This window comes from Rousettus aegyptiacus, unplaced genomic scaffold (genome assembly GCF_014176215.1).
Source record: "Rousettus aegyptiacus isolate mRouAeg1 unplaced genomic scaffold, mRouAeg1.p scaffold_m13_p_2, whole genome shotgun sequence".
NCBI classification, from domain to species: Eukaryota; Metazoa; Chordata; class Mammalia; order Chiroptera; family Pteropodidae; genus Rousettus; species Rousettus aegyptiacus.
In genome coordinates, this window is record NW_023416295.1 from 75,866,009 (window position 1) to 75,883,506 (window position 17,498).

At 40.6% G+C, this 17,498-nt stretch overlaps 2 protein-coding genes across 7 annotated transcripts in view; one reads left to right on the forward strand and one right to left on the reverse strand.

Moving 5' to 3' along the window:
* Positions 1 to 6,684, reverse strand: part of ACMSD (aminocarboxymuconate semialdehyde decarboxylase) — a 34,716-nt gene extending 28,032 nt beyond the window's left edge. The window contains exons 1-2 of the mRNA XM_036237868.1: positions 6,610 to 6,684; positions 961 to 1,197 (exon numbers count right to left, since the gene is read on the reverse strand). Of these exons, the coding sequence (XP_036093761.1) occupies positions 961 to 1,197; positions 6,610 to 6,684 (312 nt within the window). The remainder of the gene's footprint in view (positions 1 to 960; positions 1,198 to 6,609) is intronic.
* Positions 1 to 17,498, forward strand: part of TMEM163 (transmembrane protein 163) — a 342,830-nt gene that overhangs the window by 35,965 nt on the left and 289,367 nt on the right. The window lies entirely within an intron of this gene.

Sequence of the window (17,498 nt, forward strand, 5' to 3'; positions counted from 1 at the left end):
AGAAAACAATGCTGTTATAATTCTAGGGGGGAAGTAGAAAATGCAATAAAATATAGAATTATGCATCTTGAATCCTGGTATTAAGGAAAGACAGGTTTAGGAGCAGAAAGAACGGAAGGTAGAGGAAGACTGGTGGAGAGGACCATGGGACTGTGAAATACCTGGCACAGAGTTTTTGAAAATATATTTTGTTATGCTATATTTCAAATAAAGTTATGAGTAATTGTGCCATGAACATTTATATACTCGCTATGCCATTTGGATGGCATTTTTTGTTATGTATTTTTATTATACATTTTCAAAATATGTGGCTTAAAATTTATCTCAATTGAGGATTGATTAAATAAAACATATGCGTATGTTAGAGTATTATGCAGTTATTTAAAAATCACCGAGAATTTTCATTTAGGTTGAAAATTCTCAATTAGGATATGAAATCACATGTATAATAGAATTACGATTTCATTAAAAAATAATTATATGCAGATATATGCAAAAAAACACAAATGAAATATAAATGAAATATACTATACCAGTGGTTAGTTATCTTTGGGTGGTGGGTTATAGGTTTTTTGTTTTCCTCTTTATACTTTTATGTATTTTCCAAAAATACTTTCCTTTTCTTGCATGTCATTAACATGGTTGTTTTGCAGTGTCTGTAATGAGGGTAATACTTTGGCTTCCAAATGAAAGATTAAAAAGAGTATGGGAGATAGAAAGAAGAGAGATTTCATTGAGTTAACTCGAAGCTGGCCTAGGAAGCATTTCTACCTATCCTTTGTCTAGGGAAATGGCCCACTCCTTTTGGGGAGCTCTTTCCACGTTTCCTCCAATATCCACCATGTCATCAGGCATCTCTTTCTCCCTTCCGGTAAAGTGGTACGTTTATCTTCTTCCTGCCAGCACCTAGCCACTGCCCAGCTTTGCTATGTGTTCCTTGAACAAGTATTGCCTACTCACTGCGTAGACAGGGAAGAGTTCCTGCACGTTCAGTTTCCACTCATTGATGTGGGAGCCGATCTGGACCCCTGGGAAGCCCAGCTCCTTCACACAACGCTCCATCTCCTTAACAGCCAACTCTGGGGCCTGCATGGGCAACGTCCCCAGACCCATGAACCTCTTGGGATGGCTTGCAATGGTTGCAGCTAGGTCATTGTTTAAAAGCTGGCACAGGTTTAAAGTGTCCGGAGGTTTGGCCTAGTGGAGACAGGTAAGGGAAAATCACATCGTTCAAAACGTACTTCTCTAGATATCTACTCTGAACATCTCCCCTGGGCTAAATCATTTGTCACTATTGGTGCCTTTACCGCTCAGAAAGCTGAGGAGCAGATTGAGAGAGGCATTGGCTGCAGGAGACCCAGAATCCAATCATTGCAAATGCAAAGAAAACTGCTAATATTGCTGCTCAATTAGAAAAATTGAGGCTGTAATCTAAAGGGACTGATACAATTACCGCACTGACATCCTGTGGTGGAGGTGGAATGAGGGTGGGCTGCCCCACCACCTGCAGACAGGAGCTTGCAGAGCTGCACACCTAGGCACCTGAGCTACCTCCCACACAGGAGAATCTGATGTCACCATCAGAGCACCTCAGGGCACCTCCTTGTTATGCCTCACTGCAGGATGCCAAGGATACTCATGCACCTTTCCTGTCCCTGTTTGTCCTTCTCCCTGTCCTTCCTGTTGGCAGTGACACTCAGAGTTACTTTAGTAAAATGCTGATGCAGACGAAGTTTGCTTTTTGTTCTTCTAAATTTTCCATCTTCATTATTTTCTTTCCTTTCAACATCATCTTACCCTGGACTGCTAGGAATTTGATACTCTCCTGCAGTCCCAGTTGTCTAATCAGAATGACACCCAATCTGATAAATTCAGGCATATTGAGGTCTTAGAGTATTTTTATTTTAAGTAGTGAATCTAATCACAGGAACAGATAAAGATTTAATTACTCGTACTGGAATTATGAGCACAGGTGGGAAAGTGTGTGTGAACAGGTGGCATATCCATTGCTCCTAAAATCACAACATGCATGAACATTTACTGGTTTCATCAGGTGCTTAGCACACCCCCAGCTATGTACTTTTAGCAATCGAGACTTAATCACTGGGGGAAAGGCCTCCAACTCCAGAAATCATTTTGAATTGTATCATTTCCCTGGGAGAGGCACTATATTAGGCTATTATCGTTCCCACCTCAAAATCATTATCACCTCACAATAAATTGGCTTATCAGTTACTGAGTAAGGCACCGCAGGAATGAGTCATCAGAAAGGTAAATTCTGATGGAGATTAAGGTTGGGTCTAGAACTGTGCTGTTCAGGAGAAATACAACACCGGTCACATAGCAACATACAACTACTATTGGCTACCATACTGGACCGTGTGGGTCTAGAAGACAGGCCTGGGATTTCACACTGCAGTGTGAGATACTGAGAAACCCCACTAATCTCTAAAGGGGAGGAGATGTGTGTGTTGGGGGGCATTATCAAGACTTGAGCCATCTACCTACTTGCTAGGGAGCTAGACATGAGCCTTTGCCCACCAAAGAGATGGTTTGAAGTTTCACACTCACCCAGTAGCTAAACATGATGGCAACTGTTGAAAGGGCTTGCACTGTCACTCCTAGAGACAGACACAAAGAAAAGCAAAGCTGGTAAGAAGAATAGCCTGGATGCTCCTGCATTTCCCAGGGCCAAGGAGCCCAGCAAGTCTCCAAACTCTTCTGTTCTTCCTTCCCTCACTATTCCTCTCTGTCCCCCTTCTCTCAGGCTCTCTGTCCCAGGCCTCCTTCAACCCTTAGCATCAGATTCTAGGAGGAGGAATAAAGGCTAGACAAAAATAATTCAAGAAAAACGAATTGACTCAATTTCTACCCTCCATCTGGTGAAGTTTTATTGAAGTAAGACATTTCCCTACTAATTTTTTCAGGGCTCTTCATCTTAGGTCAGATGTGATAAAGTGTATTTCTCGGCCACCTTCCTACCCTTTTAATTCAGCTCCTAAGTGGGTCTGTTACCCACTGTCTGGAATGCTCAGGGACTCTGGATTTGGCTCCAGAATCTAGCATCCAGCATTCCTAGAATCGATTGCCTTCAAGTTCTTGAAGCTGTGGTGTTAGGAGAGAGGCTCCCAAACTGGAGATGGCCCCTTTTTCCCCTCATACCCACATCCAATCCTGTTAGCTCTGTTCCAATTCCTTTCATCTGCCCACATCTCCCTATCCCCTGCCACTACCAGACCCAGGCCACCAATGTCTCCTATGTGGACAACTGCAGAAGCCTCCGAGCTGGTCTCTTACTACCATTCTTGTCCTATAACTTGATCTCCACTTGGAAGTTAGAGAAAGGTGTTAAAACTTAGGTTGTCATTTTTTTTTTACTCAAAACTTCAAGGACTTTCTTTCATACTTAAGAGTAAAATCCAGACTTGAACATGGTCTATATGGCCCCACATTGTCCCTCCCAGGGCTCACATAATTCTTCCTTGGCCTCCTGTCTGTACTTTGTAGCCCTTTTCTGCTCCAGGACCTTTGCACTGCTGTTCCACCTGCCTGGAATGCTTTTGGTTCATCACAGGATGGGCTCCATTTTACTCTACTGTCTCAGTTCAAATGTCACCTTCTTAGAAAGGCCATCCCTAACTCCAGCCACTCTATCCTATTGTTTTCTTCCTTTCCTTTTCTAATACTTATTATAGTCTCTCATCGCTGTGTTTATTTGTTTATTTTATGCCTTTTCCTGTTTGAATGTAAACACTGAATGAGCCTGTCTGTCCATGCCATATTGCCAGTGTCCAGAGTGGTGCCTGGCACATAAAAAATACCCAATAAAAGAATGAATCATTGTTTAGTAAGGACTAAAGACTACAGCTTTTGATTAGAGAGTGTTAAACATTGTCCCAAGATACTTACATTCAATGATTAGTATCAAACAAACAAATACCTTTCAGTTCTAAAATCTTTACATTTTATGTAAATACTTTCACTTACATTACTCTATTTCATTTTTCTATGGATTAGATCAAAGGTTATATGGTTTGAAAGTGGTGAAAGGAGGCTCCTGTCCAGCCTTGCTCCTTTTCTACATCCCAGTGGCCATCACTTGTCACCACCTTTCATATTAACATAGTAAATTGAGTTATTTCTGTGTTAGTTGGTTTGGATGCGTATTCTTTGACCTTTAGGAACAAGTCTAATGCAATTAGAGCTTGTATTTTTTAAAAGAGGGGGTTTTAATAATATGACATAGCATAATGTTCCTCAAACTTACTTTTGTTGATTAAAATTGGGGGTTGAGGGAAGAACATAATTAAACAAATTCCTAGGCCCTCTTTTGCAAATTGTTCTGTAGATGAGACTTGAAAAAATTTTTTAACGAGTACCCCAGGTGATCTTTATCCTGAGGGAGACACTTTTGTGGTGAAATAAGAGAACCCTACGTATAATTTTGGCTCTGCCATTTACTAGCTGTGTGATCCTGAGCAAATGCATTAAACTCCTTGACCCCTTAAAAGGGTAACAATAGGTGTAACAATGCCTGCCACATAGCTGTGTTGAGAGAGGATTAAATGTGAGCAGATTTGTAAAACACCATCTCTCTGACTCCTCTAGGGCCTCTTAGCCTCCTTCCCACATAAAGAACTGAGCTTCCAACCCCAGCCCTCACCAGGTCTGGATCCCTCACCAATTCTGACCTTTCTGGGTCTGCTACAGAACCAGCTTCAATAGGAACTCAACCTAGTTTAGGACTTAGGAGACACAGGTATATCATCCATTGTTATTTATTATTTTGGTCTTTCTTAGCTCTTAAGTTGGATTTTGTGATAAAGTGACCTGGAAGCTACCAGTTACATTTCCCTCTCTGCAAAGGTGGTATGGATTGCCAAAATCTGTGCTGAACCATCATCATTTTATTTTCTTACTGCCATAGAGGTAGTAGGATGTAGTTGTTAAGCCTTTGAGCCCAGACTGCCTGGATTAAAATGATGGTTCTGCTCCCTACAAGCTGTGCGATCTTGGACAAATTGCTTAACCTCTGTTCTTGAGTTTTTTCATCTGTAAAATGGGCATAATAATTGTTGCTACCTTACTATAGGGTTGTTATAGGGATCAAGTGAGTAATACATGTTAGGTGCTGAGAACAATGCCTGGCACAAAGTAAGTGTTCAACAAGGGTTTGTCATGACTGTTCTTTCAAGGATAACCATGGAATAAAACACACAGCAAAAGCTAGAGGAGACACAATTCATATAAACTGACACCACTTATCCGAATCTCATTTCCACTAATTTTCTTGAAAGGGGAAGTTCTTGTTTGCGCTTCACATTTATAGTAAAACCTTGCTCTTTGCTGTAGGTCTGAGAAGCTTGTTCTCTCTCCAGCTTCCCTCTCACCCGAAAATACTTCTAGAACAGGGACATCCATACTATATTTTGTCGGATGGTCTGCAGAGGTGCTTCAGGCCTTCTGCAAGTTCAATTTAAATGCTATTTAAATATACTTCTAATTATTTATAAAAACTATAAAGCAATACCTGGCCAAAAGTATCCTAGACCAAATTCTAAAATGGCAGAAGACTACCTCCTCATTTGGGGCTGACAGGTTAACTCATTTTGTGCAGACTTTGGAACAAAATGTCTCCTGCCATCTCTGTGTATATATTTAAGCTTATAAATTTGTTTTTGATTAAGAAGGTGGTAGTTCTAAGAAAGAATTCTAATGCTCTTTCATTTATTTGTATGAATTGTCAGTTTTCCAGTTTAAATCTAGATCACTGATGTCAAAATTTAGGCCTGACAGTGTCATAGTGGTGAGTCCCCCATCACAGTGGTGAGTTCCCCTTAAGAACAGCCCACAGGCATCCAGAAGGCTCCGTGCTTCATCTTGGAGCATGCTGTCTTTGGGCGGCACAGTTGGCCAGGCAGTAACAAGCGAAAGCACAACATGGCCATCATACCATATTTTAGATAGTCTTTGAAATTCTTGTAATTATGGGGACTTGTTTGCTTTTTAAATATTAGGAATGCAAGCAGTTCTTAGAAATCATTGGTGATTCATCTTTGAAATAAAAATTTTCTAATTCTCTTCTTTCAAATTTCTAGTTTCATTGTGGAGTATTTTGAGATTACACAATTAACTTTTTTTTTCTAACTGCTCCCATTTCCATCCCTTATGTGTCAATGGGGATGTTCTGTGTACTGTGCACTGAGACAAACTACAGAAAGAAAGTGGATCTTGAATCTGACTAAACAGGACATTGGCATCCTTACTCTGTATTCTAATTTTAACTGTTTTGATTGACTCTGCAATATGTAAATACTATACAGTTGAACTTAAAAATAATATAATACCACTTTTATATTTTTGATGATATAGCATCCTACTTTAAAACAGGGTGTACCTAATTAAAACATTTTTTTTCATTCACACTCTAAAAGCATTGTAGTGGAAGGTCCTATCCTTCCCTCAGTGAAGCTGGAGCAGCCTGGCTCAGTGGAAAAAGGCTATTGGAGGTTGCCATCACATAAATCATGTATAGTGGTCAATGGACTTTAGGGGCAGACATGGCTTTTATAGCAGACAGTCACTGGAAGCATTTCTTGTAATAAGTACCTGTTTGGTCCATTTCTCTAACACAGACTTCTGGATCCCAGCAGTTCTCTTGGACCACTCTGAAGATCTTTCCATCCTTCACCATCTTTGCACATCAGCAAAAGACAGCCTAAGCTTACTTAGATTAATTCTGCCCTAATATTTTTAGGAGTTTTTACTTAATTCTCAAAGAAGTAGAAATCTGTTCATTTATTGGAACTCAGCTTTTCATCCTCATGACTTAATACTGGCCTGAAGTTAAACTCTGTGGGTGTCAGTGGCTGGACACAGAGAACAAGGTCATGGTCATGACCTTTTGGGGGTGCATGCCTGGAGATGGCTGGTCACCTTGCTGACCCAAACCACTAGCTAATATAAGCCCTGGGAGGAAGACCCAGTGTCTGGAAAATTTCAGTTCTATAACATTTTAGAATTGAAAAGGACCTCTGAGATAGACTATCTAGTCTAACCCTCTTGTTTTATAGAGAAGCAACAGATGGATAGTGAGAATAAGTGATTTGTCTACCAGAGCAGGGCCCTGTCTAACACCTACAGGAGGAAGTGGGCAATAAAATGAATCGGTCTAGCAGCATGTATGAAATTCGGTGCCACCAAGCGTCATGCCCACCAGTGTATATAACCTTTTAATACTCAGTGGAGGGGGCCAATCTAAATGGTTATACAAAGCATGGCAGCGACCTCTAAAGTGGGCCTCTTGTTTGTGATTTTCTAAAGAAAAGGGAAAAGTCCTGGCCAGGGACCCTGAAATCAGACTGCTCAGGTCCAAATCCCTGAATGCTCCCACTTACTGTGTGGTCTTGAGCAAGTTAAACAACATCTCCGAGCCTCAGTTTGCTCATATTTAAAATAGGGATAATAATACAACTTACTTTAAAGAGATCTCGTCAGCATGAAATGGAATAATCCACATAGAAAAATTAGTGGAGTAGCTGACACATGTTAAGTGTCTAAGTATTAGTTGTGAATGATGTATGACTAATTAGAGACGAGGATATCTCCTGATGTTCCCCTGCTTTGAGGGCACTCCATCTCCACTGGTGCTTCAGAGCCTCAAGATTGCCCATCAGCCCTATGGGATGGCCAAGTAGGCATGTGGTGATCAAAGCCCTTGAGCTGTGCTTGGTGGAGCACTCTGTCTATTTCTTCTTCCTCTTGGCTTATTCATGGGTTCTACCTAGGCCTTGACAAAGCTTCCTTCTTCATCCTTCAATTCTCTGGACAAGACCTTTTACATCTCCTGCATGGAGAAAGCAGACTTCTTTTCACCTTCAGGTTTGGCAGCCCATTCACATCTGGCCTGCATGAAGAAGACCTCAGATCTGTGTTTTCATTTCTCATGAACTGGGAGAAAAGGTCAGTAAATGAGAGACTTATGTAACTGTGACAGGTGTCTACAGCCAAGCTGAGGCAAGTCTCTGACATCAGGATATCAGGATTGATTTGCCTCAGTTCTCATCCTTTGCTGATCCTGCCAGCATCTGAACAACCTCTTGCGAGAGTCTTGATGGAGGCAGGGCCCATCCTCCCTCTAATAAAGCCCCAAAGCCCAACTATTTGCTCTCTTTGACCCAAGCTTGGCTGATCAATGCTTGTGATGCAAAAAACAGGAACAGCAAATATATTGTGCCATTGATTCCAGCAGTGACCATGTGCTGTGTCTGTCGTCAGTGGTACTGGTGGCAGTGTCCAGTGTCTAGCTTGAAGGCAGTGGTTTCCTAGAAGGCTGTTCCCGTGGTGTGGCCTTGGCTGTGGCTTCAATTGCCTGTACATTTTATGAGTGTGGTTCCCTATGAGTGTGGCATTTTGTAATTCTTGAGGGGCTTAAAATACTTGCAACAAATTCATTTTCTGCTTAACTAACCATTGTTGGTTTCTGCTGTTTGCAGGGAGTTCTGAATGACACTGATTGCATAAGTAGAATATGCAAACATATCTTACTATTGATGAAGAAGGGAGTGAAAAGAGGAAAAGTCAGGAAACAAACTTTCATTTGGCAAATTAAGAGTTTTATTTTTCTTTTGGTCCTTAATAGGAAAGCTTAATCACTATAAAACACCCAGAATAACAGAGTGCTGAAGAGGGTTGTCTTTGCATACTGACAGAACTGGGTTTAAATCTTATTAAATTACTTCCTAGCAGTATAAGTGGCTAAGTAATGGGCCTTCTGAGTTTAAGCCTCACTTTTTCTGTCTGCAAAATGTGGACCATTATATTGTCATGTTTGTGGCCACCTAACATCCTCGGAATATTTTCTATATGTGAAGAAATTTTCACATTATGATTCCCCCTTTCTGAGAGAAAATCCTGAATTCACTTTCCCAGCCTCCCTTGTAGCGAGGGAACTGACAAGTGCTTTAGGCTCTTTCAGAGGCCCCCACATGTGACTTTGATTTGGAAATGAGCACTGTGAGGAAGCAGAGACTGTACTTTTTGGTTGGGGTGTTGTCTGAAGTGTCAGACGTGGCTGGAGAAGAAACGGCAACGCTTTGGTCTGCAATCTCAGCAGCATCAGCATGAGCATGAGCTTCCTATGTGTGACCAGGAGTGGCAGCACTTGACTCTTTATTGGAGCAGCCCCCTAGGTACCACTGGGCATTGTACGCGTTAGCACGGCCTCTGAGCTTGATCTGTGACTCTCCCAGGAAGCCTGTGAGCTGCTTTTCTAGTTAAACTAGCTGGAGTGGATTCTGTTTGCAACTAAGAACACCGAGTGGTTCAGAAGATTAAGTGATAGAATGTTTGCAAAGAACTTAACACCACACCAGAGAACATGCTTAATCAGTTATGGCCGGATTTCACCATATACAGTATTCCGCCCCCCCTCCCCACCCTGTCCCTTATCCATGGGAGATACATTTCAAGATCCCAACCCCCGAAGTGGTTGCCTGAAACTAAGGATAGTACTAAACCCTATAAACACTATATTTTTTCATATACATACACACCTATGATAAAGTTTAATTTATAAATTAGGCATAGTAAGAAATTAACAACAATAACATAAAATAGAACAATTATAACAATATATTGTAATAAAAGTTACATGAATGTCATCTCTTTCTGTTCCTGTCTTCCACTCATAAATATATTCCCTTTTCCATCTTAACTAAGTACTTACCATGCACTGGGTTTGCAACTTTTGCAGTTTGAGATGTGACAGCAAAATTAGCATAGATTGCTTTTCCTTTTTCACAAGTTCATAGATAGAACATTTGATCTTAGCAACCTCAGCATATGATTTTTTTTCTTTATTAAGTCTAGAACTTGTACCTTTTCGCTTAAAGGAAGCACTTAATGGCTACTCTTTGGCATGTCTGAATTGCCAGCATTGCTAATCTTGCAATTTGGGACCATAATTAAGTAAAATAAGGGCAACGTGAACACAAGCACCGTAATATCTAGACAGTCGATATGATAACCAAGAATATTACTAAGTGACTAGTGGGTGGGGAGCATATGCAATAGTGTGGAGATGCTGGACAAAGGAATGATTCACGTCCAGGACAGGATGGAGTGGGACTGCTGGAGATTTCATCATGCTACTCAGAACATTGCACAATTTAAGATTTTTGAATCGTTTGTTTCAGGAATTTTCCATTTAATATTTTCAGACTGTGGTTGACCACAGGTGACTGAAACCATGGATAAGGAGAGGCTATTATATTCATGGCAAGGGAAAAAATTGCTCTTGGAGGTGCATGAGTAAGTTCTGGCTTCAGATAAAGCAGAGTCTGTTAAAGCAGAAATGGATCATTTAGTTCAACTCTTGCATTTACCAGTGAGTCTATGAGGTGCAATAACTTGTCCAAGGTCATATACTTATTATAGTTGGTATAGAACTGGGATAAGAACCCAGGTTTATGAAGCCATTTCCACCCCACCAGGCTGATATTTGCTAATTAGTGTTTATTTAATAGGCAAAGGTTAATTACCATAATTTCCTAAAGAGTCCAGTCTTTTGCAAGGGTTGCCTTCATTATGTGGCAGGAGAATCAGACTCATTGAATTTCTCTCTCCATAGCCTTAATGCTGGATTTATTATATAGTAAGGCAAATGAATGGCAACAATTGTCAGTGGAACTCTCAGTGAAAATTATCACAGACCAGCTATGCCCCTCTAATAGGCTCCCAATTCTTGTTGTTTATTCAGCCAGAATTTTGGGACCTGATAGCCATTGTAGAGAATCAGTTCCTGATCTCTTTTACTTTATAGTCAGGAACCCCATATCCATACAGGAAAAATGTGCCTCAGAGGTCAGCATGCTCTGCTGGGGGAAAAACTAGGATGTGTCTCTCTTAGGTCTATTTTTAATGTTTACCTCAATATCAACCAACATCTTAAACTAAAATAATAACCAAGTAATTTGAGCAAGCTGCAATAATTTATTCAACCCAGAAACAAATTTTGTTTTTTCCCCAAAACTCTCAAAAGAAAGTTTTTATTTCTTTTTCTTTTTTCTTTTTTATAATTTATTTTAATTAGTTTCAAGTATGCACTATATTGGTTAGACATCTATATAGATCATAAAACAGTCTCCCCATTTGTTCCCTCTGTCCCCTGACCCTTTACCTACCCAACGTATTAATGCTAACTGCATTCCCTATGCCGTACTCCCCATCCTCATGACCATCCATCAGCTACTAATTTGTAATTCTTTAACTCTATACCCCATTCTCCTAGCTCCCCAACCCCGCCTTCCCTCTGTCCATCACCAAATTGTTCACTATATTTGTGAGTCTGTTTTTGACTAGTTTGTTCTTTTTATTCCTTAGATTCTGCACATAAGCAAAATCATATAGTGTTTATCTTTCTCTGTCTAATTTAAATACCTTCTAGGTCCATCAAAGCAATATCTTTGTCCATCCCCTTCCTTTTAGTCTGTGTGTGTCTTTTAATCTGAAGTTAATCTCTTATAGGCAACATGTAGGGGTCTTGTTTTCCTTTCCATTCATCCACTCTATCTTTTAGTTGGAACACTTAATTCTTTTCTATTTGAGGTACTTATTGATAGGAATGTAGTTGTTACCATTTTCTATTCTTTTTTTTGATACATGTATTTTCTTCTTAAGGAAGTCCCTCCAACATTTCCTGTAATACTGGCTTGGTGGTGATAAGTTCCTTTAGCTTATTTTTGTCTGAAAAGCTCTTTATCTGTCCTTCAACTCTAACTGGTAGCTTTGCTGGATAAAGTATTCTTGATTATAGATCCTGGGTCTTTATCACATCAAATATTTCTTGCCAAGACCTTTTGTCCTGCATAGTTTCTTTTGAGGATTCAGCTGCCAGTCTTATGGGTGTTCCCTTATAGGTAACTATCTGTTTTTCTCTTGCTGCTTTTAATATTCTTTTTTTTTTTTTTTTTTGTATTTAACCTTTGGCATTTTAATTATGATGTGTCTTGGTATGGGCCCCTTTGGATCCCTGGTTTTGGGGATTCTCTGAGCTTCCTGGGGTTTTATGTCCATTTCCTTTACCAGGTCAGGGAAGTTTTCCATCATTATTTCTTCAAACAGCTGTTCAACATCTTGATTTTCTTCAAGTACATAGATCAGATGTATATTTGGACCCTTAGTAGCATCCCATATGCTTCGTAAATTTTTTTTATAGTCTTGGAATCTTATCTCTTGCCATTCTGATTGAATGCCCTTGGCTTTCCTGTCCTCTAGATAGGACATTTGATCCTTTTCTTTATTCACTCCGTTTATTCCTTTGTTTATTCCATTTAATATACTTCTTATCTCAGATAATGTGTTCTTCATTTAAAACTGGTTCCCTTTTATAATTTTCATTTCCATTTTTATGTTTTTTATCTTTGTTGAAGTTCTCACTGAATTTATCTACACTTCCCAAAAGTTCATCGAGCATCTTTATGACCAGTGTTTTGAACTCTGCATCTGTTAGATTACTTGACTCAATTATATCTGGATCTCTATTCTGTTCTCTCATATGGTTTCTGCTTCTTTGTCTTTCCATTTTGGCTACCTTTCCGTGTCTGTTTCTATGTACTAAGCAAAGCTCCTAAGTCTCTTGGTCTTATTAATGTGTATTTGTGAAGTTGGTGTCCAGTGGCAGCCCTGAGAGGGGTTCATCTGCAGGCCAAATTTAGCCTAGGCCTCTATTCCTCTGGAGCCACCTGTTAAGATTCAGCAAGCAATCCACAGACGCTGTTCTTATAGTTACCTGAAAAGGCCACACCAGAAACTGAGGCTAGCTGCCTCCAGTGTGAGTCTAGGTGCTGCTTAGTGAGGAGCACCTGACTCGCTGAGGATATACTTGGATGTGGATTGGGTGGGGCCATGAGTTGGGTGAGGCAGGGTTTCAGAGAATGCTCTGGGCAGAGCGACCTCTGTTATCCAGTGTGGTGAAGTCACGGCTATGGCGGTGCTGTGTCTGCACATGGTAGTGGGGAGGGCCCAACAAGGAACAATGGATACTGCTGGCACTTCTGTACAGGGCTAGTCTCACCTTGGCCCTCACTCTGACAGTGTCTCCCTATAAGTCCCTGGTGGCCCCTGCACGCAGCCTATTGTCACTGGTGCTCAGAGTGAGCAGGTCCATCAATATGAAAATCCACTTGCAGACATGGCCCCTTTAAGAGGCCTCTGCTGCTGCTGCCGCCGCAGCCTCTGTCTCACTCAGCCGCTCGAGACTGGGCAGACCCGTGTCCTCTCCTCATCCTACCTTCTGCCATTGCAGGGTGGTTTGGTGGATTTCTCCCTGGTTGTGTGACTTATTCATCAAGATCCCAGGTGATTTTTCCTTGCCGCTTGCTCCTTGTTTCTGTCACAGCTATGATTTGGTCACCAGAGGGATGAACAGAGCCTCTATCATCTACACCATTTTTTTCCCTCTTAAAGTTTTTATTTTTAATTAAAGAATTCCTCAACCCACTGTTGTCACCAAGATAACCTGTTTCAAATATACCATTAATATTTTTTAAAGCCAGAACACAATGGTGTAGTGGAAGTTGTGGTACTATAGGAGTCAGGAAACCTGGATCCTATATGTAAGCCACTTACTTTCCCAGAACCTCAGAGAACAACTATAAAATAAGGGCTTCGAGTAAGTGATGTCTAAGTTCCTTCCCAGGATAGTATAATGTGCCATTTATATCCCCCTTTAGGAATAAAGGATGTACTCCCCCAGCTTCTGGGAGTTTTGTTGGCAGACAGACCTTGGCTATATGCCTCTATGGGGAGATAAGAAGACTGCTTTGGGCAAAGAGAGCCACCTCCCTCAAGGACCTGCTTCATTTCCTGGGCAGTCCACTTCCAATGATTGGCCAACATGGAAATGTAAAGGCCTTTCTACATTGGCCCCCTAACCTCTCCCCAACTTGGGACAACTCTGAAGCTTTAGAGATCCTCTCAGGGTCAGCTGAGGCCTCCATTGAGACTACATCACAGCTTAACATTGCCATGTGTTCTATCATACTTCCTTTTTTTTCCCCTTCGTTCTAAGAATACTTCCTAACAAACCTCTTGCATGCTAATCTCTGTCTCAGAATCTGCTTCCCAGAGAACGTAACTTGTGATCCTTAAGTTCTAGTTCTAATACTATCTGCAAATAAGTTCAAATGTGGCTGGTCTTTCAAATGTTCGATACTGCATGTTAAAAATTATTTTCAAACTCAGTACTTCGCATCAGATTTCCATCCTCGTCTCCTTACCCCCAATGCTCACTCAGGCTATTCCTCTAGACCATGCAAGCTATCATGCCGGTTGGGTTTGGGGTGCAGAGTTGTTAGAACTGCCCAGACACTATCACCAGGAAACAACCTGTTATCACTCTCAACGTTCACATTCTAAAGTTTTGAAGACAGCTCCATACACGGTCCTACTATGACCATCTCTCTCCTAGATCTACTTGTCCTCCTGGCATGACTGTTTCTTTCCTTGAGACCTGCATTGTCTTTTTCATTCCTCTGAGACAATATCAGTTTTCTACTTCCTTCTGCCTGACAGGTCCATTTTCCAATACCATTAATTCAACTTCCAAAGTAGATCCCGGTGGTCCTCTTCCCTCCATCTCCACTGCTCCAGCCCTGGTCCAAGCTCCACTCTCTCTCACTTGAAGGACTGCTCCAGCCTTCAGCCCGATCTCTTACTGCTTTTACTCTTGCTCCTCTCCAACCCAGCCTCCACAAAGCAGACAGGGTAAACTTTTAAAACCCTAAATCAGATCTTGCCACTGCCTCACTTAGAACTCTTGAATAGATTCCCCTTTCCCCAAAGGTTTGGTCCAGACTTTTTAAGCTGGTCTGTCAAATCCTGCATGACCTAACCCCTGCTTACCTCTACAACTGCATCACATGTCTACACCTTTAGCAATAGGCTCTTTGCTAACTTTTTTTGAAGTATTATAATTTAAGTGCACTGTTTATTTTCTGTTTGGAACCCGATTGATTTAGCAAAACATGTATGTAAATATATTGAATAATGCTATGTGTTTCTATAGGTGCATGTTTATATAAGTAAAGTCATAGGAAAAGGGCTGGAAAGATACCCACCAAACTGTTTATTGGAATTACTTTTGAGGACGAGGAGCGCTGATCCAAAGAACTATAGCTTTATCTCAGTAGCTTTAATTTTAAAAGTAGAAGTTATTCTGGTATTGTATAATGAAAAGTTAACCTTAAAAATAAAAATATGAAATGACAGCACTGGATTAGATGAATGGCTTTCAGTCAATTTTGACTGTGACCCCCACATGAAGAAATTTATTTTCCACTGTGATCCATTAGACCCATATGCATCTATTAATAGAACTACAAACTGGGACAGAGGTTTCATGAATCAGTATTTACTCTTACCATGAACAATGCATTCTGCTATTTTCTTTTGTCATCTATTTTATTTTTAAAGCTGTCCTAACTTACAAAATTGTTACAATGACTCACTTTTGGGTTGCAACTCATATTTTCAAACACTGGAGTAGATGATAATTTGCCCTATAGTTTGAATAATTCTTTAGCTTCATGCAAACTGCCCCCTGCCTTGGGCTTTCCATCTCTCCTAAACTCCCTTACTATTTATTGTGTCTTTTGCCCAGTACAAAATTATCACAATCGTATGTTCTTTATCCTTTTAGGTGTCTGCTTGGCTCCCTAGTGAGGGAGAAATAATTTTGAAACCAGTGATTGGAGACAAGTGTATGTGTGAAAATGCTAAGCATGACGGAATTTGTGTGTGTGTGTGTGTGTGTGTGTGTGTGTGTGTGTGTGTGTGTGTTGTATTTCCAAGGGCCTGGAAAACACTCATTGGATGTTTCTAGATGCTGCTGACCCATGAATTTGAAACGGCCCTGTGTCTACCCTTATTTGAAATGCTCCTAAGTGTTCTCGGCATCAGGACTCAGTTCTCCCTCACCCCGTGCATCTCCTGAGAGGAGTCCATATAAATTGGCTAGCTGCCTAAACTTTTATAAATAGCCAACCAATGGACAAATGGTGTTTTTCAATTCTGAACAAGGCTTTACCATGACAAACAAATACCCCTTTATTCATTCAAAAAGCATTGAAAAAAACAAAGACTAAGAAGAGAAACAAATAGAGCATATCAGAGATGTTTTGGAAAGGCCTTTCAGAGATCAGGAATCTCTGAGATAAATCAGACATAGGACAGAAAATATTTGCTCACCAAAGGAATATAGGAGAATAAAAAGAAATTTCAACCCCTAAATACTGGGTTTTCTCATTGCTCTTAGCCTAATTTGAATATTTGTGTACATTTGCATGTTATTGTCCAGCAACTATAATCCCTGACCACTGTAATTGGGAAAAATACAGATTTGATTCTGTTTTGTTTTGCTTTGCTTTGTTTTAGAGAGAGGGAAGGAGAGTGTTGCTGTTTCGTCCTATTATACTACTATTATATCCAGTTTTGCTGGAGATATGTCGGTAGTAGATTTGACTGGAAATATTTTCCTTTATTTTTCCTTGAGATTTGCTCTTAAGTTTATGCGATCCCTTGACATGAAAACAAAGTGAAATGAAGGCCCTTCGAATCAAGGTTAAAAACTGAAGCCTGGGACATGAAGTTAAAAAAAAAATCACAGGCTGCTCATCCCTTCATTTGGGGCTTCCTTGTAGCCTTGTAATCAGCTGCACTCAGATTGTTCTCTCTTGGGAAGACTTGAGGCCAGTTTAGATCACAAGCTCTCACGCTATGAACTAGCAGTTTTCATGGGCTAAGTACAGCCCAGAATCTAAATCTGTGCCTAGTGGATATTCTGTGATAAAGGTGAGAATGAGCTGCCTCAGAGACTCTGATGTTGAAAGCTCTGTAATAATTTCCCACTGCCTTCAGAGTCAAGGACAAAGGCTTAAACCACATTTTCCAAGGCTCCATCTGATGAGGCTTCTGCCCACTTCTCCAACTTCTTCCCATTACTTTGCTCTCCAAACTCTTGACTGCCTGTCTTCCTTCTTTACAGCTGAAGTGGTCTTTTTAAGCCATTAAGATACTCCAAAGAATTTGTATTGCATTAAAAATAAAGTCTGGATTCCTTAGCACATGCTGTCGATTCCTCCATGAGCTGGCCCCTGCCTACCTCACTAGCCTTGTTTTCTACCATCTCCCACTTTCAAACATCTCAACTGTATTGCCCTCCTTGCTGTTTCTTGAACACAGCTCTTTCTCATATGGTAGGCTTTGCAGTTCCCTCAGCCAGAGACACGATTCCAGTCATTCCTTCCTTTCCTCTAAGTCTTAACTAGCTGCCTGTACAGCTGGCCTGAATGAATCTTCCCTAGTCACTCCTTATTACAGCACTATTTTTCATTCTTTTCTCTAAAGCGATCACATTTGTTTGTCTCCCCCTAGAATTTGAACACCACGATGGCATGGAGCATGTCTGTTTTGTTCACCAGCATATTCTCCATGTCTAG